The sequence below is a fragment of the Vicia villosa genome, linkage group LG2 (assembly GCF_029867415.1).
Source record: "Vicia villosa cultivar HV-30 ecotype Madison, WI linkage group LG2, Vvil1.0, whole genome shotgun sequence".
Classification (NCBI taxonomy): Eukaryota; Viridiplantae; Streptophyta; class Magnoliopsida; order Fabales; family Fabaceae; genus Vicia; species Vicia villosa.
Window position 1 is genome coordinate 81,314,423 of NC_081181.1, and position 27,156 is coordinate 81,341,578.

Below are 27,156 nucleotides of genomic sequence, written 5' to 3' on the forward strand. Positions count from 1 at the left end.
ACTCTAAGGTAACCCCTATTTTTATTTAATCCCCAGCAGAGTCTCCAGTTCTGTAATACGACGGGAGAACTGACTTTTTTAAATGTGCGGATAGCAAGAGTTGCCGCCGACTTTTATTTTATCCAATTGGAAAGGCTAAAAGAACAGGAAAGACCTTTTTGAAAGAGATTGAGTTCGGGGGGTAGGTTACACAAAGGGAAGGTATGAGCACCCTTTGTATCCATGGTTATCCATGGGCTCTTAATTGCTTAGCTTACTTTTTATTTGAATTCTTTGAAAAGAGTGTAGTGTGTGTTTAGAAACACAGTTTGTAAAAGAACTTTAACTTTGTAATGATTCTCGTATGAATGTATACAAAGTATGGTCTTGGAAAATTGTTTTGAAAAGAGGGGGTGTAAAAAGTATCTTGAATTGTTTTTGAGTTGATCAAGCAATCAGGAGCTACCTACCCTAAGTTCGTAAGGTGTATCTTGTTCTTAAAGTCTTTCGTTTTTAGGAAAGGGGTTATCCATACCAATTGTTAGGCAGGTAGTCCTTTCATTGGATGTAAGGGACATCAAAGGTTCATCGAATAGTCATAGGGGTTATCCATACCATAAAGAGGGTAGGAAGTCTTGTGCATTGGATGTGAATAGTCATAAAAGACAGCAAGTAAGGATACCTTAGCTTTTGAAGGGACTATCATCATTAAATCGAGGGACAAAATCATTTATATCGTTGGCAACATCGAAGGGACTATGACCTTTATGATGATTTAATTCGGAGGCAACATTTTCTAAGGTATCCCTACGCTCGAGGGACTTGACTATCATTCGTCGAAAGGCAACATAAGAGAGGATTACCCTAAAGGTGAGTGTGTGAACAAAAGTGATTGATTTATTTAATCCTGAAAAATTAGGGTTATTCTATGTTCAATTTTAGTCTTGCCATACAATCCTATTAACATACATCTAAACAATTTATAGCAGTTATAAGGGTGCGGAAAGTAAATGCGGAAAAGTAAATCTATGCTATTACAGGGCTTCGGGATGGGGGATTATATAACCAAAAAACTGGGGGAGTGCGGAAAATAAATCCTAATTACTATTACATGGCTTCAAGAGAGATACATAATTGTAAAACCTTTGCAGAAAATAAAATGCGGAAAATAAAAGTCCTAATTAAACTATTACATCCCGTAGGCAGTTACATAATTTGTAAAATATAATGCGAGTAAATTCAAATAGTGGATGAATTGAAAAGTCAAGAAAATATGAAAAAAGAAGGGAAAGATTTAGGGTTAAAAAAATATTTACTTGTTAATGTTAATCTAAATATAATTTAATTAATGAAAATAAATCTAATTATCTAATTATATATAAATTAAATCTAATTTAATTAAATCTCTAATTGATTTTAATTATTAAATCTAAAAAATCTAATCAAATTCTAGTTACTAAATCAATCAAAATTATGTTAAAAATAAAATCAATAAAACTTGAATCTAATTATTTTTATAAAAAAATATTCTAATTACTAAATCTAATCTAATCTAATATAATTAAATTTTAAATTGTAAATTAATTCTACTTATTAAATCCAATCAAATCCTAAATCTAATCAAATAAAATTAATGTTAGGGAAAAAAATCAAATCAAATTAGAACTAATATTTTTGTGTTTTTTATGATTTATGAAAATAATTAAATGGAGTGTCCTACCTAATTAAATTAGAGCTAATTAAGTTAAAAATTAGAAGCAAAAAATATGTATTTGGTTAATTAACCCTAATCCTAATTTGTTAATGATTTTAATGGTTAAATACATAATTAGAAGTTACTTAAATAGAAAATATAAAAAGAATGGAAAAAAAGTGGAAAAGGGAATCGATGGAGGATTCGACAGCGAGTTGAGAGGTGTTGATCGGGATCGGAGCTGCGCGTTGGTGTTAGATTCTCGGCGGACAACATTTGTTTTTTGTTCATCTTTTCCTGCAAAAAAACTTGAGTGATGTGTTAATTGGTTTGAAGAGAAAAAAAACTATGAGAAAAAAAGCGATAATCATGGTATTGTGTTTATGTAATAGTTGTGAAATTTGTGAGGAACAATGAAGAACAATGTTATTTAAAGGAAAGGTGATGTTGATGAATGTTAATGGCTTTGCAATTGAAAGAGGTTTGAAAAAAATTATACAATGAATGTTAGTTTGGTGAAAGAAGGTTTTAGGATTGTGTTCATAATATGTACGTGAGAGAGAATGAGGTGGAAAGGGGTAGAGAATTGTTAGAAATTGTTTGTGTTTTTATTTAATATAAATGAAAATAAAGTTAGGACTAAAGTTAGAAACGAATAAAAGGGAAAAATGTTAGATGTGGGATTCGAACCCGGGACCTCTCGCTCTTGTACCTTTTACCCTCAAATTAATACCAAATGTGCCATGTCACTTAATCGAAATAAAATGACATTTATAATTATAAGAGGGAAAATTTTTGGGTACAACAACCGTATGGTGACTGCGCTGCCAAGGATTATTGTTCCAGCTGAGATGTGTGATGAGTGTGTTCAAGGGAAGCAACACAAGGCTATTTTTAGAAAGGATGCTGGTCATAGGACCAACCATCACCTTGAGGTGGTGTATTCGGATGTTTGCGGACCGATGCAAGTCAATTCATATGGTGGAAATCATTACTTTGTCATGTTTATTGATGATTTCAGTAGGAAGCTATGGATTTATCTTATTAAGAGAAAGGATGAGGTGTTTGATGTGTTCAAACGGTTTAAACCCATGGTTGAGCGGCAAAGTGGTCACAAGTTGAAAATTCTCAAAACCGATGGTGGAGGTGAGTATACCTCAAGTGAGTTTGGGAATTATTGTGATGATGAGGCCATAGTGTGTGAGGTTGTTCCACCCTATACGCCTCACCAAAATGGTGTTGCCGAGAATAAAAATCGATCAATAATGAATATGGTCCGTTAAAGAGAAAAAGTCTACCGAAAGAGTTGTGGGGTGAGGCCGTTTCTACAACCGCCTATTTGTTAAATAGGTGCCCAAATAAGAAGCTTGGCACAATAACTCCAAAATAAGAATGGTCTAGTTATAAACCAAGCTCGAGTCATTTACGTGTTTTTGGTTCGATTGCGTTTCCACACATTTCGGGTCAACTTTGAAAGAAGCTAGATGACAAGGGTGAGATGTTGATACTTGTTGGTTATCATCCTACCGGAGGCAACAAGTTGTTTGATATGAGTAGCAAGAAGATAATGGTTAGTCGAGATGTAATCGTGGACGAGATGCGGCTGTTTGAAAACAGGAAAATTGGAGTTTTAGTAGAAGAAATCGGTTTCCCCCCAAAAGGAAACCGGTTTCCCTCGCGATTTGCAGCTCCTGTGACTGGTTTCCCTCCAAATGGAAACTGGTTTCCTGAAATAAATTTTGATTCCCATGTTTCTGCAGATTTTGTACAGCATCCGATCAATTTCGAAAACGTCGATAATGCATAATCCAGCAAAAGACCAACAATGAGGAGGGGTATGCCTCAAAGGCTCCAAGATTGTGAAGTGTTCCACGACAACGAGATCAACAATGATGGTGATCTCATTCACTTTGCACTTATGGCCGAATCCAAGCCCGTTAGCACGGAAGAGGCATTAAGCGATCCAAAGTGGGTGTGTGCGATGAAAGGAGAACTGGAATCGATTGAGAAAAACAATACTTGGGAGTTGGTTGATTTGCCGGAAATAAAGAAGCCAATCGGTGTGAGACGGGTCTATAAGGTAAAAGCAAATCCAAAAGGCGAAATAGTCAAGTATAAGGCTCGACTAGTGGTGAAGGGATTTTTGCAACGTGAAGGGATGTACTTTGAGGAAGTGTTCGCACCAGTAGCTAGAATGGAAACCATACGGCTGGTTGTTGCTATTGCGAATAACAAAAATTGGTTAATTTTTCAAATGGATGTGAAATCCTCTTTCTTGAATGGTCCTCTTGAAGAAGAAGTGTATGTGGGACAGCCACCCGGTTTTTTTGTGAAGAATCAAGAGGATAGAGTTTACAAATTGAAGAAAGCGCTTCATGGTTTGAAACAAGCTCCGAGAGCTTGGAACAAACGCATTGATGGTTTCTTACTTGACATAGGCTTCAAGAAGTGTGTATCCGAACATGGTGTTTATGTGAAATTGGATGCGAGCAAAGATGTTATCATACTTTGCCTCTATGTTGATGACTTGTTGATCACGGGCAGCAATGAATCAAACATCACAAAGTTCAAGAGTGAACTTATGGAAGAGTTTGAGATGAGTGACCTTGGTGTATTGAAGTACTTTCTTGGCATAGAGTTCCACAAGTCAAAAGGTGGGGCTGCTTATGCATCAAAGGAAGTATGTGTTAGACATCTTGAAGAGATTTGATATGGAGCATTGTAATGCGTCCATAACACCAGCTGAAGCAAGGTTACAATTTTCCAAGACTGAAGATGAACAAGATGTGGATCCAACACAATATAGAAGGTTAATTGGATCATTGAGGTACTTGTGTAATACGCAGCCTGATTTGGCGTTTAGTGTTGGTATTGCTAGTAGGTTCATGGAGAAGCCTAAAGTATCACACTTGGCTGCAATTAAGAGGATCCTTCGATACATTAAAGGAACTCTTGGTTGTGGAATTCTCTTTCCCGCAACGAATAATGGTGGTAAATGCAAATTACTTGGTTATACCGATTCTAGTTTGGTGCGGAGATAAAGATGATAGAAAGTCTACGGCGGGATATGTCTTTATGTTCGGCGGAGCACCAATTTCTTGGTGTTCTAAAAATGAACCGGTAGTTGCAGTCTCGTCTTGTGAGGCTGAGTATATCGCTGCGTCATTGTGTGCGTGCCAAGCGGTGTGGCTTAGAAACCTGCTGAAGGAGCTGGGCAGCAGCTTTGATAGTGTTGTCACATTGTTGGTTGATAATATTTCAGCTATAAATCTTGTTAAAAATCCCATTGCACTTGGGAGAAGCAAGCATATTGAGATGTGTTTTCACTACTTAAGGGATATGGTAAGTGCAAGCCATTTGAGGTTTGGATACTGCAGAAGTGAAGAACAAGTTGCAGACTTGTTGACGAAAGCGGTATCGAATTTTCAAGAAGCTATTGAGGAGATTGGGCATGAAGAATGTTAAGCACTTGACTTAAGGTGGTGTGATGGAAGTAGAAATAAGTCAAGTGCAGATGAATGCCTTTAGAAGTTATTTTAAAGAAACAGCTTATTGGAGAAGTGCTTCTGGGCTGGTTCTGAAATTCTGTTTATAGTAGTGGAAACCGGTTTCCCCATATATGGAAACCTGTTTCTGGCGCGATATTTTAAAAATTAACAGGCTGTTATGTTGTGTTCAGTTTTGTTAGTTATGTGTTAGAGCATTATATAAACTCATTGTAAAATTTGTTTTGAGTGTAATTGCCATTGTGAATAAACATTTTCTCCTCAATTATCTATCTCTCTCTCTTTCTCAATTTACTCTATTCCACTTCATCTTCTCCAAATTTACTATTCACCATTGATGTTCGTAGCAAGTTTTTAACTTGCTCCAACACAACTCATCCTACTAAAACATTATCTCTATGCAATTGCAATCCATTATCTCTATGTAATCCATCAGTGTTAACTTTCGTCCAACTCATTCTAATTTGGTGTCATTCTATATCTTCAGTCAGTCCAACTCATTCTAATTTGGTGTCATTCTATATCTTCAGTCAATCTGAAGGATATCAAGGATGTGGTGTTCTAGTCTTCGGTTTGCAATTGAGGATGTGTCGAAAGTGATGAGTTAATCTTCATGAGAGCCATTATGTTTTTAAAAACACAATGTTTGAATTTCATTTATGTTGAATGCTACTATTTAATTTAATTAGAAATAAAATATCGAGATTCAAACACACTTAAACACATTTTATTTTCATGAAAAAACATAATATATAACATAACAACCCATATGATTTTCCTCCTCTTCTACTTGCTTCATTATTCAAAATTTCCCCCTATTGTTTAAGGTTCTTATCAGTTCGAAGCCACAAAACCTACCTCCAAAACCCAACAGCAACACCTCTTCATCAAAATGTAATTGAATTACAACACCAAAAAAAGGCTGAGTGGTTGTAAAACTGAATTAGCGATTTTAAAATCTTAATCTAGAAAAGAAAAAGAAAAACAATTCAAAGGCGGTGTGATTCTAAATATAAATCACCCTAAATTCATTTATAAAAAAATATCTGTTTCCTTGATGTTAAAAAATATAATAATAATAAAAATAATAGCCCAGCTCAAAAAAGAAACCAGAGACATTACCCAACAGAGACTATAAAAACATTTTACTCTATTATTATATTACTAATAGAAGAGGAAAACTTTAATGCAATTTTAACCAAAACTTGAAAATATTTAATAGGAAAGATTTCTTCATCATGACATTTCTCATGGCATTTAACCATAAAACAAAAGAAATTAGAAGTCCAAACAAAAGAAATTAGAAGTCCAAACAAAAGAAATTAGAAGTCGAGCACCTAACATAAATAATCAACTTCAAAATTTTCAACATGATACATGCTTAGCCACGAGGCTAAATTACATATAAAACTAGAATGCATTAAACAAAAAACTTCAATGCCAAAATCAAGCATCGGCAATGGTAACTTCAACTTCGACACCAGGTTCAATGGTGATGGAGGTAATCTGCTTGACCACATCAGGTGAACTGTAGAGGTCAATGACTCTCTTGTGCACTCGCAGCTCAAACCTGTCCCATGTGTTTGTACCTTAACAATAAAACAGATCATCAACACAATGTATAATCAAATTCACTCAAACTGAAAATTTTGTCATTCCAGCAAGACGTTGACACAGTCATGACAATTGAAATACAAGAAAGGGTTATGTAGACTTTATTTTTTATCATAGCACCAGCTCGCAGAGCAGATTATCATTGAACAAAAATGAATCAATGTGAAGAAACAAACTGACATTGGCCTGATGATGACAATTGAGGTACCCAAGAAAAGGAGTATTTCAAAGGGCTTATTTTGAATGAACTAATGCTAGGAAGCTAAAAGATACCGTAGGAGAATGGAGAAAAGATGTCCAGGGTTCAAAACATAGAAACTCACAATAACAATTTAACAAATAATATAACAGATTAAATGATTTCAGCTTAATTAAACATGACCTCAAATAAAGTGTAAAGAAATAGTTTATGCAGAGACTTCCCTCTACCCACTTCCCAAATTCTACTTAAAGAGTGCAAATAAATGTTAAACAAAAACAAATAGTATATGTGAATAAAGATACTTGATATAAGATTTGGTACAATAAAGACTTGGCAAATAAACACTAATTATATACAACCATGTATTGTCACACTAAAGCAATGCACAACCCAACCACATGGTGCACATTAAAGACCAGCTTCAAATTTCCAAAATATCACAAATGAATACATGCAATACATATCCTTTAAATTCAATCTCCCTTCAAAAAAACTTTCACCATTTGTATAGAAAATGCATAGATAACCAGTTAGGTTCATAATCAGACCATATTCTGATTTTTATGTAAAATTCTAAATGAAGGATATCTGAATTTTATAGATTGTCTAATCTTGTTATAAAGTTCATACTGCATAAATTAATGGTATAGCAATTGCTGAAAATCTTACCCAAATTAAATGTATTAAATGTATAGCAATGGATGAAAATTTTAAAAACCCAAGCATGTGTATTAAACTCCATAAATAAAGTAGTGGATACAAAATTAAATTAAAACACTACCTTCTCCACAGGGTGACTTCCTGGTGGTAATGTGAAGGACCTTTGTTGGCATCCTCACTGGTCCCTTCACCCTAAGGCGCTTGTCCTTAGCACCACGAACCAAGTCACTGCAAACTATCATAACAAAAAATGCAATGAGTTCGAGAGATAAAAAATCACTAATCAGAAACTAAAACAACAATTATACTAGGGTTTCAAACAATTAGAGTAAAATAGCACATTTATAAGATTAACATTAAAAATAATTATACCCTTTTCGAGATTCTGGACGTGTTTGGAAGAGAGAGTGATCCTAATCTTATGGATCTGCTCTTGGGATTCTTCCAAACCGGGCTTAGTGGGTTTTGGTGCAGCGTAAGCCATGTTGTCTCCCCTGTTACTGCAAATACAATTAAACAATGATACAAGCTATTTGATTAAGAAGGATTGGAAGATTTTAAAGCAATCTGCAACGGTACCTTGAGAAATGCGGCTGGCTCTGGTCTCGTCTCAGCTGCTTGGGGAAGATGGATGCAATTCACGGCGAGTTGTGTTTAGGGGATTTTCTGGTTTATGTTCTCTTTCTTAGGGTTTTTCTTTGGGCTGAATATATGGGCCGGGTTATCTATAACCTCATTTGTTATCTCATTTGTTATGTACTGTCTTATTTTACTTTCTTACACCGTTGAACTATCATAATTTTATACATTTTTCTTTTACGGAAAAATAATGTTATATCTAAAAATGCATATTTTATAATGGGGAAGAATTAAGTCTCCCAATTCCCACGTTCTAGCCAAACAGTTGGGATGGAAGCGATTTTACAGCTATGAGTCGATTCATGAGCTAGCTATATAAATATCCCAACACTTAGGATTGAGAAAGATTCATTCACTTTTTACCGATTGAGCACACAATTCATGTGACGTTGTTGTCGTTGGTGATGATGACGATGCTACTGCTAGTGGCGACTGCAATGACGATGGAGGTAGACAACAACAGAATGGTTGGAAGAGGGACAAAGCAATCAGGCTCATTCGAAGCCAGTGCAAAATTATATTAACGAGAGATAAAGGTCGACAAGTACGGAGGATAATGGTATAAAACGTATGGACCTAATTATCCGTGTTAAGGAGTTTATTGCTAATGGCGATATAGCAATTGTACGTACTCACCATTATTGACTGTGGCAGAAATCCCAAACTAGAACTTTATACTTCATACTTCATTACTATATTAGGAAAGCGATATATTTTCACAAGCAAACATGTTAGTAAATATAAAACAAATTTACTAAGCAGGTGAATAACCAATTTCTAGAGGATAAATCGGAGCTTTCCAATATTTATTCTTTGTTAAGTGTTTTATCCCAAATAACTCTGAGATCTCCCACATTAAAGAGAATGAAATCGCACTTTCGATTTTCCATCTCTTTGAATTGCTTGACACGAGAATTGGTTCACACATCTTCATGAGTGATCACTTTCTTAAAGACATTAAACCACAAAGATTTCCATGAGTTCTACAACCATCAAGATCATCAAAAACATCTTCTGGTGGAATCTTCAAACTCATGTTTTGCATAACTTTTATTATTTTATATTTAAGACCTCGGTGCTTCAAAGCATTTATGTATTAATAAATTAGGTTTTCCCCTTTCATTCTATTTACTGGGTTTCACGCTTAACTAAAACATTTTCTTATAAGTTAAAATTTGGCTATAGAGAAAATGCGTTCTTTTTTGTCAGATTCCTTTGTTCTTCTTCAAGAGAAATTTATGAAAATACCTTTAATAAACACAAAAGAAAATTTTGCAATCGTCATTCTACCTCTTGATGTGAGTGGAATATCTTGTCTTATAAGTTTTGAATGATGTCAAAATTAGGTAATATGTAGTATTTGTACATTGTACCTTATATTTCTATGTCCTGGATGCATTCTCATCTTAGGACATTTATAGAACATGTCAAAAACTTTTGGACCAGTTTAAAATGTGAAAAATATCAATTTTCATGAAAAACCATGTTTGGAGTCGACTCATCCGTGTTAGGAGTTGACTCCCTCTTAAACAAAATGAAAAGAAAAGTTTCTGTCAAGGATGGTTCGACTCTCAGTCCTTTGGAGTCGACACAAAGCACAAAGGAGGCGACTCCCACGAGCTATGTGTCGACTCATACTAAAGAAAAAATCCTCAAAAACTTTTTGTCCATTTGAAGTCGACTCCCAAGCAACATGGGTCAACTCCCTAACTCCTAGAAGTTGACTCCCTCTTCGAATTAGTCGACACCTACCGAAGCAATTTATTTCAAAAAAAATTGGGCTTCTTGGAGTCGACTCCCAACTCGTATGGGTCGACTCCCTTGTTTTTGTTATTGCTTCCTAACACCACACATATATATACACACTCATGCATCATTTCAAAGTATTGAAACTAGAAATATACAAAGCATTGCTCATCATCTTCAAATTCTCTCTATGCATTAACACAACAATTACACATAATCATTTTTGTTAGATGCCATCTAGATTTAAGTTGATAAGGTCCAATTTAGGATTGTTGTACAAAATTGGGTTGAGAATTCTTTAGGGGATTCAAGATAAATCCATTTGGGGTTTTCTTCCAAGATCAAAGATTGATTTAGGAGTTTTTCACAAGATTGTGCAATTTGGATTCAGCCGAGTGAAAGCTTTGAAGAAAGACGTTTCTTTCAAAGGAGTAAAGGTAACTGAGGGGATCATTTTGGTAATCTTGGGTCACGATATGTTTGCAATTTGGATTCTGTCGAATGAAAGCTTCGAAGAAAGGGTTTTGTCAAAGGAGTAACGGTAAACAGAGAATCAAATTGAAAGTATCGGGTTACTTGATCGAGCTCAAGATCAAGGGAAGAGAAGAAGCTGTGATCAACATCTAATATAGGGTTTGGAGGGTTGGATTGCCACTTTTTCTCTTGTAAACTACATTTGCAAAGGTTAATTTTCATTATCTCAATTCCTTTGGAATTGGGGGCAGACGTACCCATAGCGAGGCCGATTGGGGAACTTCCTAAACAAATATTTGTCTCTCTCTCTCTCTCTCTCTTTTATGTTTACTTGACGTAGATTATGCAATCGTTAAATAGAGATAATTTCTTCGTATAATATTTAAAATTGTTTTTGTTGAGTGGATTGATATCTATGTGATTGAAATTGGTTTCTCATATCAACAAAATCAAAGAAAAATATGATTTGAATAGATTGCATACCAAGTGTACGACAAATTGCTTTAGTCAATTTTTGTTCGTTATTTCATTGGAAATTAACTACTAGCGTGTATTTTTTTCAAACATATTCGCTGAAAATATATTGATTGTTTTTATCATCTTACGTATTCGTTCTAGCAGTTAACGCACATCCAGTCTTTTCGATAACGGTTCGGGATAAACGGTTGTCGATCCGAGATTATTTTCACATGCCATAGTTAAACACTATTCAAAACAGGATTTTTTATAAGGAAATTTCATTTGCGATCTATTCACCCCCCTCTAGATCGTGGTCTATCTTCTAACAAGTGGTATCACAAACACCAGTTTATCTTGTGCTTCGAAATTGCTTAGTAGATAATGGATTTCGAACCTAAAGAGGCGTATAATAGAGCGCCCATTTTTAATGGAAAAAACTATGACTATCAGAAAGATTGTATGTGTATCCATCTTAATTCCATTAATAGGAAAGTATGGAGCACCGTCCAAAATGGTCCCTTTGAAATTACTATGACCAATGTGGTCGGCGTCGTTGTACCTAAACCGAAAGCACAATGGTACGCGAAAGATGAGAAAAAATGGTCGTATATTTTGGAACAAATTGGTTTTACAACTATCCTTGATTTTAGATGATAACTAAGCGTTGTATGTTTAGATAACAATTTTGTACGTTAACAGTGGGTCTAGTGTGTAAACTCTGAACAAGCCAGACACTGGATATAACAGACTTTGAAGACGTGGTTCTGAAGATTCTGAAGATCAAGGTTTTAAAATTATGAAGACAAAGAAGACTTCTGAAGAACAAGATGTTGAAGACTCTGAAGACATAGTTCTAAAGAAGTAGTTCTGAAGACTCTAAAGGTCAAAGTTCTGAAGTTTTGAAGACAAAGATTTGAAGACTTCTGAAGAACAAGATGTTGGAGACTCTAAAGACATAGCTCTGAAGACTCTGAAGATCAAAATTCTGAAGACCAAGTTCTGAAGATTAGGTTTTGGAAAACATGTTTTGAAGATTCTTAAGACATGTGATAAGTGTCAAATTGTAGTTATTTTTGTATATAGTTTTACGACACTTATCGTCTCTTTTTCCTCAAATTGTGCTTGAATGTGTATGGTTTCGTTATATTTGTACATATTACGTATTCTTCGAGTTTTTCGATTTGTCTATTTACCGTTTGGTAGTTTTCTATTCATTTTGTAAGTATTGATGCGTATTTGGAGCATAAGCAATAAAGTGTCAAAGACACCGCTTCAAATGCCCGATTTTGAGCAATTCATCAACAAATAAGGCTCAAAACAAATATGATAAAAATCATCAATTTTGTATTTACTTAGTCATTGTTAGGTAGAGCATTGAATAAGTTTTTCAACGCTTTAAATCGGACTGAAATCAGAGTTACGGTTCTCAAGTTATGGCCAAAATAAAATTTCAAGTTGATGTTGAGCAGGCTTAGCGCGCTAAGCGCGATCTGGGCGGTTTTCAAAGTGTATAAATAGGGAAAACAGATTTTTAGGGTATGTTTTGGGTATTTTTGAACCCCAATCCATCACCAACCATTTTTTGGTAGAGAGAGCTTGAAAAAAATATGGGCTTGCATACGGATGATCCGGGGTGGATTGATCATCGATCGACGCTGACAAACCGGGGGATTTTTTGTTCATTTCTCTTCCTCTTTGTGTATTCTCTCTTAGTTGGATTTTGTATATTTATTTACTTTGAACTCATGTATATTTGTTGCCCATGACGTTATATTTAATTTGCTTTACAAATCTTTATCGATTGTTATCTTAGATTTTTGCTCTGTATTTGGGGTTTGGGTTGCTACGGACATATATTGCTCGAATCCTTATCTAATATGATTATTTGTTAGTTTCTAGATTCTATAGATAGATTTAGAGCTGACATTCATTTGGGTATTTGTGCTTAATGCCTCTGTGTTGGTTGTGTTGTGCTGAGAGATCGTTGATGCGAGTAACACGACTGAAAAATCCTCTCATTTGAGAGGGTCCGGTAACACATTTTCAAATCCTTTAAACACTAAAATATATATGTGCTCATACTTACTTGATTGTCGGAGTGCCTTGCAGGTACACCCCTTTTCTCCTCACCATCAACATTGTGCTCAGAGACGCTGGCCCACTTTTGAGTTCTGATCGCCTCCGGATCAATCATAAAATTGATAATCTGATTAGCATGCACTCCTTGATCTTAGCAAAGAGGATATTATTAATAGGCCACATTAGAATTGACTAATGTTATAAGTTTGAGTTTAAGTTGCTTAACCCAACAGTCCTCTATTGGTTAGTAATTCAAAGGAGTGCGGATTTCTTTTAGTTTGATTCATGGTGTATTTTGTTATTTTTTGTGTTTGTATTTAATTGTCTTTTTTTTAAGCTTGTTTACTTGGATTCTGGGGTATTGTTTTTGTTACTTCTTGTGTCATTATTTCAATACTATGTTAGATTTATCCCTCTTTTCTCATTTTTATTAGATATATATAATTACTATTTACCTTTAAAAAAAACAAATTATTTTTATTCAATTATTTTCATTCAAAATAACTAAAAAAAAAAACAAATTATTTTCATTCAAAATAACTTTAAAAAAAAAAATTATTTCATTCAAACTAACTTTGAAAAGAATAAGCAAGTCGTTTGTGGAAAAAAAACTTAAAGACTTTGTTGGTAAAACTATCTGATAGCTGGTAGCTAGTAGGTAGCTTATAGCTGGTGACTGATAGCTGATAAGCTAACATAAATGTTTGGTAAATTATTTGTTTCATTAACTGATAGATATAAAATAACATAAAAGATTATTTTAACTAATAAGTGTAATAATATTTTGTTAAAATAATAAAGGTATAAATGAAAAAATAAGTCACAAGCTAAAAGCTATAAGTTAAAAGCTACAAGCTCAAAAGCTACTTCAAATAACTTTTGGAAAAAAAAACTAAAAGCTAGTAAAATAACCTAAAAGCTAAAAGCTAAGATAGCGTTACCAAACAGAACTTTTTCATAACTGTGAGATGAAACCTAAAAGCTTTTTTCTTTTGTCTTACCAAACAAATTCTAAGTTTATGGTAACATCTATTTTTGTTGGTAATTTTAACTGTTCTTCGTGGTTTTGACTACTTATTTTTTTGTCTTACCAAACAAATTCTAAGTTTATGGTAACATCTATTTTTGTTGGTAATTTTAACTGTTCTTCGTGGTTTTGACTACTTATTGAGCTTTGAAATGTCAACTGAAATGTTCTTTGAAGATTCTAAGAACTAAAAAATGATTTGTAATACAAATCTTTGAGCTTTGAAATGTCAACTGAAATGTTCTTTGAAGATTCTAAGAACTAAAAAAATGATTTGTAATACAAATCTTAACTTCAAGCAGGGAATGCTATTATTGTCCAAGAAAATGTTCTAACCAATAAAAAGAAAAGTGTTGAGGCGCTCAAGGTGAAACTCACTAGAAGATGTTCAGAACTCAAACGGTGTGTCTTGGGAGTTTGTTTTTGAATAATTAAAAAAAAAGTTTTTGAAAGCATAACTCTATATTTTAATGTTTGATACTTTAAAAATATTTAAGCAACATAATATTATAGGCTCATGTATCATATACATATATCAAAACCAAATACATATATCAAAATATAAATAGTCCTTCAAAACTATTCACTCCAAAACTCCAACCTGCAGCCACACCATTTAAGTGAAAACCAATCACAATTCTTAAATTCTAGGTAAGCATTATAGGAGAGACCACAAAAAAGAACTGAGAAGCTTTGTGAGTTTCAAGCTCTTATGAGAGTGATGCAAAAGATTAGAAGTGTATCAAACTTTGCAAGTGGAAGAATCATAACTCATCTTGCCTAAACATGTTAATTTCATTTGGCGCCTTAGAAATCCAATACATATATCACCTGTTAATCTTTCACATGGGGTAGGACATCCATCCCACATGTCCATTGTCTATATTCAAGAGCACTAAAATTCCAAACATTCAGTTGCTTTCTTCTAAATTAAAAGAAAAATAGAAATGAGGTCAAACTTAACCACTATGAATGTAGTCAGATGTTTGAAATAGTTAACATGTACAAAAACTACAGAACAGAGTGCTGGTAAGAATTCTGAACACTAGAATATGCTATTCTGAGATAAATGCAGGCACTCAATGATGATGGCTTTCATCTCCGTCATGCTCAGTCTCTTCAGCATCCTCAAATCGCTCATCATTGATTTGAAGCTGCAACCAATCAAACCAAAACTAAATAAGTGAGCACAAGGAATAAAGTTATACAATCAGGTAAATCACAGTATCAAATGTAAATTCAAGATTTGAATTCAAAAGTCACAAGAATATATATGATAAGAATACTGCATACTGGCTTGTACAATTATCTTTAACAGTGTTGTTGATGGTGAATGGCAGTCCATGGCGGAGAGCCAAAATCCCGCCATACCAGCCGCTTTGCAGCGCTGTTATAGCAGATTATGGCGGAAAAACCCACAATATCGGCTGATATTTACCATTGCTGCGAGCCCAAAAACTGCCGTGTATATCCGTCATAGCGGCCATGGCACCGCAATTTGATAACACTGATCTTGAATATGTTTATCTTGATAAAACATATGATTCACCATCAAGATATTGTTTTGGTACTCTTATCATTTTCAATAAATATACATTTCTTCAACATGGCACGTGCTTTACAACACCATCTTTCCCATTAAAAAAAATCACTACTTAATTAACTCAGAAAATATTACTCTAGTTCGGGATTTCAAAAATCACCTATGCATCACATACCAATTATAGAAAGTGATAAATATATTAATTAGACATACACACTATGATGGTGTTCCATCGAAAGATATTCAAATTATCATTACGATGATGATATCAACAAAGCATTAGATTGGCAAAAAGTTATGGGGCTGATAAGTGATAAATGAACTAGACCCTCTCCACTCCATTCTCCAACACACACTACACCTGAGCACAAAAAAGATTGCATTGGGGTCGTGAAACTAGATTATGATATGTTCTCAAGCAGTTGTCAGTTAATTTTCACACGCTCTTCAAAATGAAACAGTTTATACAGAGAATATTGTGAAGTACCCCCTCGCATTCTGTCTCTGTAAAAAACAGCTTTAAGATAAGCAGCTATACATTAAACACTCATTTAATAAACGCTCAAGTAGGTTGTTAGCGTATATACGATAAAAACTCATTGAATGAGAGCTTAATCAATCATGTTGTTTACCAAACTCAATGAGATCAACAGATCAGGAAAAATGAAATAAATTTATAAAAATAAAACTAGCAAAATGAAAAAGAGAACAACAAAGAACTAGTTTAAACAAATAAACCAAGCAAACACATAGGAAAATTAGACATATCATGTTAATGAACATGTTCAAAGTAACAATCAATGTCAAAGAATATGCAGAAAATTACACAGCACAAACATCCAAAGGGGTGGGAAGCACGTCATGTCAAAACATCATACTGCCTACATATATCAGAGTTTAATGCAGTCAAAGATCGGTGCATTTAGTGCATTCAGCAAAAGGCCGCTAGGAAAAGATTATACAGCTCACGTTCCAACCTCAAAAATCAGATTCAAAACACAAACTTGGAATTTGAGTTATAAAATACTATTTCCTTTAGAAGCTCTTATTTACTATATAGGCAATGAATGCACCATTTTTTTTATTAAATCTTGGTGGGTCAATAAATAGATACTCGATATATAATACAAGGTAGAGAACCGTACATCAAGTATGTTATGAGCAAGGTCCTGATGTCCATTTGAATGACCAAGAGTATTGGTTGGATTATGAGATAAATAATCTTCATCCTCTGAAAAAGAATAGATCATAACAATGATATACTAACTAAAAAAACATAAAAAGAACAATCAAATGAATGATTAAGAAATGACATCAAATCCCACAGTCACATGCCTGCTCCTGCATCTTCCATCTGATCAGCACTGAAAATCCAATCATGATGTTCTTCTTCTTGCTCCTCTAAAAGAATTAAATCAGTAAATAATTCACAAAAGAGGGGAATTGGATAGTTTATTGGTATGCGGAAAAAAAACAGCACTGACCATTATTTGGATCTGGATTAAGCTCAGCACACTCGCAGAATACTTGAAACAGAGAATCCACTGGAATACAACAAAAACAAATGGTGAAAAGCATGTTACTAAATCGCGTGTGCAGAAATAACTTTCTGTGCTATTCTGTTTGGTTTTAAATTAGATAGTGGTTTATTCATCAGTCACTATTAGTTAGTTAGTTTTGTATAAATAACACCTGCACCCTCTCATTTCAGTATTTTTTTTCAATATAAAACCCCGCTCCAATAACTCTTATATTACACACTTTTATGCACACACACAATAGTGACTGATGAATAACTCTTGTACACAGTGGCACACACTTTTTTATTTTACTCGTGATACCTAACATCATTCGTTTACATAATAGATGAAGAACAAGAATATCATACACTGAGTTGGATCAGATGGAATGAGCCTCATCTCTCTAACAACGGATAAATCATGAACATGAGTGGATTCTTCTGAATCGGAATTGTCGGAATTGAGATCCTCGTCAGCCTCTGTTTCAATCTAAACCAAGTAATAAGCATCAGAAAATTGAATGAGAAAGAGAAAGAGAAAGAGAAAGAGAATTAAATAAAACACATAGATAATATAATTTCTGAGAATAATCTTCAAAATTCCAAATGTAGGTCAAATTAGTAATTTTAGGATAACAGTATTTAGAAACATCTTAAAACTAATTATTTTGGGGTTTATGACACTCCAAAGAATCCACATAATATAATAACCCCCCAATTTTTTATTCTTTTAAATCTATGTGACTAATTTCCACTAAAGTGCTACGCAGCAGCTTTGATCATCTATACCTCTTTCCAAGAGTATGGTTGTTCATGGATGATGGAACAGTTCAGTCAGAAAAACAAACCGAATCAAACCGAACCATAGTAAAAGATCACTCGAACCGAACCGTTACAATTTACCAAGAACCAAATCGTACCAAACCGTTAGAAATCATTTTTTCCCAAACAGAACCGTCATACTTTTATCTAATTCTTTTTAATAAAAAGCTTTTAATTGTTTTTAGCATTTTTCATTTTCAATTTCGGTTCAATTTATTTGCCATTTGGCTTGGCTCTATAGTTGTTTGTGCAATATGGTTCGGTTCACTAACCAAACACAACGGTTCAGTTATTTTAACTTTAGTTCGGTTCTGTTACTCTTGGTCCAAGAGTATGTTATGCAGAGATAGAACCCCAGTCCTCCCATACCATAAACTCAACCCTGCTTAACCAACTGAGTCACACTCATTGAGTATTTAAAGACTAATTTAACCTACACTTCACATCATTAAGTAACAAATTGATTTCCCCAAACACTAAACTATATCAATTTGAGTACACACCATAAAAATACAGCGAAAAAGCTTGGTTATAACTTATAAGCACCTGAGTATAGAGACAAGGAACAGAGTAAGCCTCGGGATCTCTAGAAACAGCATGAAGAGAAATCGACAAGAAATCAACGGCGTATCCTTTAGATTTATCAACATCACTAACCCATATCACTTGCCTGTGAAACCAAGAACAACACTAATAAACAACCGCAAGAATTATGATCTACGAATCAGAATGAACGAGTGATTGTGATTGTGATTGGGTCAGAATTATACTTACTTGGTTGTAATGTAAAGAGTGCCTGGTGATTCGCGAGGAAGATTGGCGAGAGCTATGTCGACTCCGGGTTGGACGCGCATCACTTCTTCACCGTTCTCTCTGTCGATTGCTGGTTCTCCGGTTATCGATCGTAACCCTATCGCCATTTCTTGTTGTCTTTCTCTGTTCTTTCTTTAGTTGAAATTGGTGACTCTGGGAGAACTTGGAGTCTAGGGTTTTCCAGGGGTTTTGGCTGTGACGGTGGAAATGTGATTCTTACTATGAAAATGTAGAGTTAGTGAATTATTGAAAAGTTAAAAATTCGCCGCTCAAATTCCAAACTAATTGTGTGAGCTACTACTATTATACATATTGTTTTAAAAACAGGACCGATCATCGAACGGGTGAGGGTATTGGGTCACTGGTTTATCAGTTGAACCACTACGTCACTGATCGAACTGCACGACCAAACCGGATTAAACCAGATAACTCGGTTGAATAGACCTATCATTATATAAGTATAAAACCGGTCGAACCGGATGATTCAGTCTCTAAAAAAATATAACTAGCTTTTAAATTTTTTAAAAATATCATATCATAAATTCACAATTTCATAACTTAAATTCAAATTTTAAACAAAGGTATCACACATAACAAAATAGTAAAAAATTACAAAGTTTAATTGCAAACAAAATCTAATTACAACATAATCTAAACAAAGTCTAATTACAACATAATCTAATTGAATAGTTTATAACAAAATAACTCCAATGTGTACCAAATTTAATTCAAAATTGGATCTTCCTAAAAAGAAAATCAAATAAGATTCAATATGTTTTATTTAAGAAAATTTATTAGCAAAGATAACAAATAGACAATAAAGTTTTTAACTTGTCACTAACGAAAAAAACTATGTGAGAATGTTATTTAAGTAATACACTGCTAAATATATTAAAAAAAAGTTTTAAAAAAAAACAAAAAAAAAATAATTAAACCGCCGGTTTTCACCGGTTCCCACCGGTTTGATGGCATACCCGATCCGACTATTAAAAAAACAAAAAAAAAACAATTAAACCGCCGGTTTTAAAATAATGATTATACACCGTGATACCAATATTTGCGAAGATTTTTTTTCTTTTAGTTTAGTTTAATTTTAAATAAAAGAAAGTGTAAGGCATTTGGCCAAGTTATTTTCGGTGGTAAAAGTTAATTTTAAGCTAAAAGTTAAAAATAAGAGTTTTATAATTAAAGTTAAAGTTGTTTAGTAGTATTTATAATTTTTCAATTTTAAATATATTTTTTAAATTATTATATAGATGAAATAATATAAAAAATTAAAAAATAATCAAATATGATTTTTCGTCTAATTTTAATATTGTATTTGATGTAAAATATTTGTGATTTTTATACATACTTTTAAAAATTATAAAAGAGAAAATGGGTGATGCACTGACAGTATAAAAAAGTTTTACACTGTTAAACAATCACGATCATGAATCAGGACAAATCAGACTGTAATTTTAAACAAGTTTATATGACATGGCAAAACGACTTGTTTTTATTGGATGACAATGTAAAACTTTTTTACACTGACAGTGCATTATCTTTAATCTCATTATAAAATATTAAATATATATGTAGAAATGTTTTACACAAAAATGAGTACAAATTAAGATAAAATACTACTATATTACTAAAAGATATGCAATATGTTAAGAAAATTAAATGAATATTTTTTTATAAATATTTGAAAATAAGTAAAGATAATATTGGCACATGAATGAATAAAAAAAATTGAATTAAATAAAAAATAAATTAATATTGGAAGAATTATAAAATTGTATGTTGGAGTGAAGAATTAAAAATAATTTATAATAATGTGATAGTATAAATTGTATTTACTGGGATCCGAAGATATATATAGTTATGAAAATATTCTGAAAAATTATTATAAAGTAACTTTCAACAATTTTAATAAAAACTCCTTAAATTGTATTTTTATTATTAAAATAAAAGTCACTTTTTTAATAAGAAGTTTTTTCTAAATAATGTTTGGCCCTCATTCTCCTTTAAGGTAGAAGATAAGTCAACAAAAAGTCAGGGCAAAGAGTACCTCATAAGAGATAATAATTTGAGAGATAAAGGGAGAAGAAATAGACAAGAAAAAAGTGTTATTTATTTTTTGAAAGTAATATAATATTTGTATTGTATATTTAGAGTCTGTTTGGTGCATAGGATATGATAAAGGCTAAATTACAGTTTTGGTCCTTCTATTTTTGCCAATTCATGAAATCAGTCTCCCTATTTATTTTTTAAACTGTTTTGGTCCCCCATATCCATTTTTCGTCTAAAAAATGCTGATTTTTCAGTTTTATGTATTCGTGACATACTCTTTGAATGAGAGAGAACGTAGAGAGCATTTTTTTGGAGAATGAAACAGATGGACGAACAAGCTGAGAGAAAAAGAAGACGTTCAGAGAAGATGATTAAAGGAAGAACATGTCGTCAATAATTAATATTTCTAACTCCAAGTAATAAAAGTATGCTACGTATCTAAAACACAGTACACAACAACGTTTTTTTGAATGAAAAATGGACACAGGGGACTAAAACTGTTTAAAAAATAAATAGGGGGACTGATTTCATGAGTTGGCCAAAATACGGGTACCTAAACTGTAATTTAGCCTATGATAAAATATAAAACAAGGTAGGGATAGGATATTATATAAATGACATAAGACTTATCTTATCATATGTTTGGTTCATACAGAATAAAAAATATAATAACATTATTTATATATATATATATATATATATATATATATATATATATATATATATATATATATATATATATATATGACAAATTTACCTTGTCAAACAACTACATGTTTTTCAAATTATTTTGTAAAATATTTTAAAATTTATAGATTAGTTAAAAAATGTAATAAGTTTCTATAATAAAAAAAATATCCATTGACACTACTGAGTAAATGATTTCAATTTCTCTCGAAAAAGATCACGAATTGAGATAAGCAAAATGAAAATATGTATATAATATGTAAATGGAAAAACTATCCTTGCAAGAAAATATATTTAATTTGATAAAAAAATAAAATTAGTATCTATATTTTAAAAGTTTACTAATTATTTTATTTTTAAATATTCCAAATTATTAGATTTTAATTTTTTATATGATATAAATTTAAAAAATTACCCTTATGACAATGATACATATTTTTTTATAAAAATTATTAATTTTTTTAATTTAATATCAAATTAATATTTGTTTATATTTTGTCATATTTTTATTTTTATTTTAGATTATATTTTATAGGGTTAAATTAGTAAATTATTTTCTTATCATATTCTGCCGGTTTCTAATCCAGCTCATTTTCAGGATAACAATTTGAACTAGTCAGGTAGGATTGGATAAGTTTCAGGATTAACTTATCATATATTGTTGTGTTATCAAACACTGGATTGAGATAGTATATGATACAAATATCATATTTTGTCTCTTATTTTGCGCATTAAACGATGATGGCAAAAAAATTCGTACATGCGGGTATCCGCAGATAAAATCTATCACAAGTACAGGACTAGTAGTTTAATAGATATCTATGAATAAAATAAATGGATATTTAAATACCCGTATTTAAATGAATATGAATATGAGTTTAATGATGTGTGCCCACGGATATTCATATCCATTAATAAAATATAAAATTATTTGAATATCATTAGTTTAAATTATATAAAGAATGAAATTAAACCTGTGATGAATGAAATTAATGTGATGAAATTTTGTTGTTAAAGTAAGAGCAAATTGTATGCATATTATGAGATAATACCTTTTTGTGCCTTTAAAAGAAATTGAACAATTTTTTTCAAAAAATAATTTTAGAAAAAAATGTTATACATAGTTATCTTAAATATCCACGAATATCTTAAAATATGTGAATTACCCGCTTAACGGATATCCACACGAATATGGGGCAGATATGGATATCATATTTATCAAATGGGGCAAACATGAATATCATAATATTCGTCCCCATGAATATTCATTTACATCCCTAGGTATATTCGTAAGGGACCCGTGACTAGATCAATCGTCTTTTTATTGGATATGTCGTCCCTTTATTAAATAGGAAAAATACCCTTTTTGGTCCCTTGAGTTTACATCGGGGTCCATTCCGGTCTCTTATTAGTCCTTTCCGTCCAATTTGTGAACCATAATACTTAACCACTTGGACACTTTGTCTTTTTTATTATGAGTTATACATTAAACATATTGTAATAAGTTGTTGTATCTTCTTCATCCCAATTCACACTCAAACTCTTTCCTTCTCCATATCACTCTCTCTCTCTCTAGTTTTTTCAGAAAAGTACCAAGAACATCAAACCTCCCAACAATCATCTCTCCCTCACTCTCTATCTCCTCTTTCCATTTTATCATTAACAACACCAACCAATTGTAACACCCCGTTTGCACTTTCAGCACCAAAACAGCATTAGACTTCCAACTTCAAAGGTGTCTTCCCCATCTTACGTCTGACAATCCCAACATCTCCCAACTTAACCGACTTCGACCACCTCAACTCGAGTTTCTTTGAATCTTACGCATCCTCGTGGTGGCTCCACTGTGATCTTATCCATCACATATGCAGTCAGTGAGGTGATTAGACTCAGCCACTGAATACTATGATAGTAGAAATCAAACTAGCAACATACACATATGAGGGAGAAGATAATTGCTAATGATGTTTCATGGCAGGGACAAGAATCGACCTGCTATGATACCAACTATAACACCCTGTATGCACTTTCAGCACCAAAACAACATCAAACTTTCAACTTCAAAAGTGTTTTTCTATTCTTATATCTGACAATTCCAACATTCTACAACTTAACCGAATTCGATCACCTCAGCTCGAGTTGCTTCGAATCTTACGCATCCTCATGGTCTGATTTATCACGGTGTGGTCTTGTGCGAGTCTCTTGACGCGATGTATGTAACATCCCGATTTACTCCGCGTAATATTAATAAATCAGAGTATAAAGTTCATCATTTAAAATAATTCATCACAATCAGGATTCCACGTTTACTTCATAACACAGACAGTGCTCATTATACTAACAGATACATAACACGTATAAACAGATAAACCTTTCAAAACGATATAACCTTCAAAAGAAACAACTTTCAATTACGCAACGGAATTCAACATATTCAATCTTAGAAATGTCATGGCATCTTAATCCACAAAATCAGCTTCAAGCTGTAAACATACTTCAATAAGAAATTAAAAATTCAACAAAAAAATAAATATCAAAACGATAGTGTTCATTCCCCCGAGTGTTACATATCAGAGCGACATCAGCGACTCGAACTATCACCGCAACTAATTCTTCACTCACTGCGGATCATCTGCACGTTACCAGTATAAAGGCAACAACCAACAAGAAAAGGGTGAGATATCTATCAATATAAATAAAATTATGGTAAATAATATATATGAGTTAGATCATAAAAATTACCACATCGCAGTATATTCGTCACAATTCACTTCACATCATTATATTCAACAAACAATACATGACATTGCATTTCACATAATTATAATTCAAGTCACGACACTTCACAATTAAATCAGACTTATACAATATAGCATGTGACACTAACAATGCACATGCATGTGGTACCTAGGGCTTCTACCCCCATCGCCAATTGCCAATTAATAGAGGCATCAAACAAGCAGAAGCCTTCGTCACTGTTTGCTAATCCAGGCCGTCACAAAAATGCAAATGTATGTGACTCGATGAATACAACATCACTTACACAATCACAGCAAACTCGTCACGAGGCATATGCCCATATCACTGTTATTACCAATAAATAGAGGTAATTAATCGTCACAATAGTTCTTGCACTTTGCAATATTAACAGAGTAATAGCGTCACATAATCACTGGCCATAGGCCTACAACTTAGTATCAACACATCACAACAACAAATCAACGACAACAAGTCAATATAATCCAACGGCAATTCACATATTTTCAACAAGTATTCAACACAACAATCCAACCAAAACAATCAACATGCGCTCCGTAATTATTCGGACAATTCTCGTTCTAAACTGGTTAATTCGTTCATCGGTTAAAATCACTAATACCCCTATTCGGCACTGTTTCATCAACTCTTATTATCACTACTAACTCTCTGTTGTCACAATTGTTTTTGCTACAATACCAGTCACTGCTACTACTCTCCTGTCACAAAACAATCCAATTATGCTGCTACACTAATTAATTCTCTGCTATTGATACTATACATGTTATTATTTATATTGCTTCTGCTATTAGTAGCTATACTAACCTTTTTATTTTACTGCTTGCACTTATACAAATTATTTAGACTTAATTCTCTATTATTGAAAATCCTGCAATTAATCTTCTACTAAAAATCAAGCTCTATTAAATTCATTCCAGATCCCTCAATTAAATCACTTACCCTTCTTTGTTGTTACTAATTAATTAGTATAAGGAAATAATGGGATTAAACTAATTAAAGGTTACAGGGCACTTTAATGACACAAAAATTCATAAGGATGAAACTGTGGCCCCCGTCCCCATGCTAGGGCGTCCGTCCCCCCCCCCCCCCCACCTTCACACTTAGGGGCGCCCACCCCTTGCAACTGGGGCCCCCGCCACAAATTAGTTTCTCTTTTTTTTCTTTTTCTTTTACCTGGGGCGCCCACCCCACCAATGGTGGCCCCCGTCCCTTATTTTTTCTTCTTCCTAATTCCAGTATTTCCATAACATAATTCCCAGAATCGGTTCTCAATTTCATCAACCATTCAGTAACCATATCATCAACAATTCAGTAACTCGATCAATCACATGAACATAACTCAAATTAAATTAAAGCAACATATTTACAGAAACAGAACACGAGTCAACACACTTTATGAACAAAACAATTTTCTTATCAATTTAAAAGCACACAACCGAAAACACACAAAACACAGAGATAATTTTATAACCCAAACCCCACATATTACCGATCATATTACCGTTTATAGAGCAAGAATCCACCTCTTACCTTGGATTGGAGACCGCCCTATGATTTCCGGTCGAATTTCCTAGCTTTCGGCCTTCGCACAATTCTTCCATTTTTCCTCTCCTGCAACTTCTCCTTTTTACTACAAGCTCTATGAATCCCTCTTCTTTCCAAAACCCTTGTGCCCCTTTCTTTCGCTAGCATTTCAAATCCTTACTGATACCTCAATTTTCTTTCTATTCACTTAAACCAAATAGTACTATTATATTATTGAGCCCAGTATTCACACCTCCCACAATACTACTTCTAACCATCCAAGGTCCATAATAATAACAATAATATTATTCTAATACTATCTCTCCAATTTAATCAACCACTTAAATTCGACTAATAACATCGCATCTTAAATCAACATCTCACACATCAACGTAAAAATCGAAATAATTTAATTAAATATTAATTAAATTATCGGAGCATTACAATGTACAGAGGGAACTCACCGAGGGTGTGACAGTGTTGGCCTAGGTAGACAGGTTACTTCTGGATTCCTCGTACACAGGTACGGGTCTGCATACTTGTTTCTGTGACTTGAGGACAGTTTTCGATAGCAGGAAAGCAGGTAACCCCAGAATACCCGACCTTGAGGGTAGCTCCAGAGAAAAGGCAGACAGGTAAACCCAGAAGACCTATTATCGAGGAAACTGGTACTCATGTTTGTTTCTTGATCTCATTGGTTAGTCAAGGGACTTCCAATATGGATTGTATCTTTTGTATGTATTCAATATCAATTTTAGCGTTTCATGCATAATATACTAGTCAGTTATGTATGGGGTGTTACAGTTGGTATCCATCAATTAAACACATCAAACAACTTAAAATGTTGGAAAAGTTCATTACTAAGATTTTATCTATATTGTTGTTATTTTTATATATATAAATGAAATATTTCATTGTTGTAGTAAGCTTGATTCATTTGGGATACAATAAATTTTCAATTAACATAGTTTTAAAAAGTCCACACAAATTGTTTGTTACATTCATATACACCATAATCACATTTATTCAAGTATTATCTTTTCCACATATGTTTCCAAAACAGTAACAAAGTTGAATTACAAAATACACTATCATGAGCAATAAGTGACTACTCTCTCCTTGTTCAAAACACCATATAAATATAAAAAATAAAAGTTCATCATTGTCTCAATGAAGCATTACTATATCTAAAATTTGAATGAAGAATTTCTTTCTTGACATTCCCAACTTCAGGTTAGATTCAACAAATTCAGTTTTTAGCTCTATTGGAAATTAATATTCTCCACTGAGCATGGATTTTTTCATAGGTTTCTTCAAAGTTATCCATCCCTAAGACC

The 27,156-nt window shown here is 33.1% G+C and overlaps 2 protein-coding genes across 3 annotated transcripts; both read right to left on the reverse strand.

The window, feature by feature from the left end:
- Window positions 1-6,496: 6,496 nt before the first annotated feature.
- LOC131646346 (small ribosomal subunit protein uS10y) lies at window positions 6,497-8,370 on the reverse strand. 2 transcript variants are annotated; one of them, XM_058916407.1, is made up of 4 exons: window positions 8,234-8,370; window positions 8,027-8,154; window positions 7,776-7,889; window positions 6,497-6,767 (listed from the first exon to the last, which is right to left on the reverse strand). In XM_058916407.1, the coding sequence occupies exons 2-4, from the start codon at window positions 8,136-8,138 to the stop codon at window positions 6,625-6,627; spliced, it is 369 nt and encodes a 122-aa protein (XP_058772390.1). In that variant the 5' UTR covers window positions 8,139-8,154; window positions 8,234-8,370; the 3' UTR covers window positions 6,497-6,624. The 2 variants fall into 2 exon arrangements, with proteins under 2 accessions (XP_058772390.1, XP_058772391.1); XM_058916408.1 differs by having other exon boundaries at window positions 8,027-8,148; window positions 8,234-8,258.
- A 6,484-nt stretch (window positions 8,371-14,854) lies between these two features.
- On the reverse strand, window positions 14,855-19,034 carry LOC131651580 (chloride conductance regulatory protein ICln-like). The gene is made up of 7 exons (XM_058921240.1): window positions 18,737-19,034; window positions 18,509-18,632; window positions 17,510-17,630; window positions 17,106-17,165; window positions 16,957-17,022; window positions 16,767-16,852; window positions 14,855-15,232 (listed from the first exon to the last, which is right to left on the reverse strand). The coding sequence occupies exons 1-7, from the start codon at window positions 18,880-18,882 to the stop codon at window positions 15,158-15,160; spliced, it is 678 nt and encodes a 225-aa protein (XP_058777223.1). The 5' UTR covers window positions 18,883-19,034; the 3' UTR covers window positions 14,855-15,157.
- Window positions 19,035-27,156: the final 8,122 nt, after the last annotated feature.

Coding starts and splice junctions, on each gene's coding strand:
- LOC131646346 (XM_058916407.1), bottom strand. CDS start 8,138: ATGGCTTACGCTGCACCAAAACCCACTAAGCCCGGTTTGGAAGAATCC. Junction 7,890..8,026: donor CGTCCAGAATCTCGAAAAGG/GTATAATTATTT, acceptor TTGTTATGATAG/TTTGCAGTGACTTGGTTCGT. Junction 6,768..7,775: donor GAAGTCACCCTGTGGAGAAG/GTAGTGTTTTAA, acceptor TTTATTGTTAAG/GTACAAACACATGGGACAGG.
- LOC131651580 (XM_058921240.1), bottom strand. CDS start 18,882: ATGGCGATAGGGTTACGATCGATAACCGGAGAACCAGCAATCGACAGA. Junction 17,023..17,105: donor TAATCCAGATCCAAATAATG/GTCAGTGCTGTT, acceptor TAATTCTTTTAG/AGGAGCAAGAAGAAGAACAT. Junction 15,233..16,766: donor TTGCTCATAACATACTTGAT/GTACGGTTCTCT, acceptor GATTGGTTGCAG/CTTCAAATCAATGATGAGCG.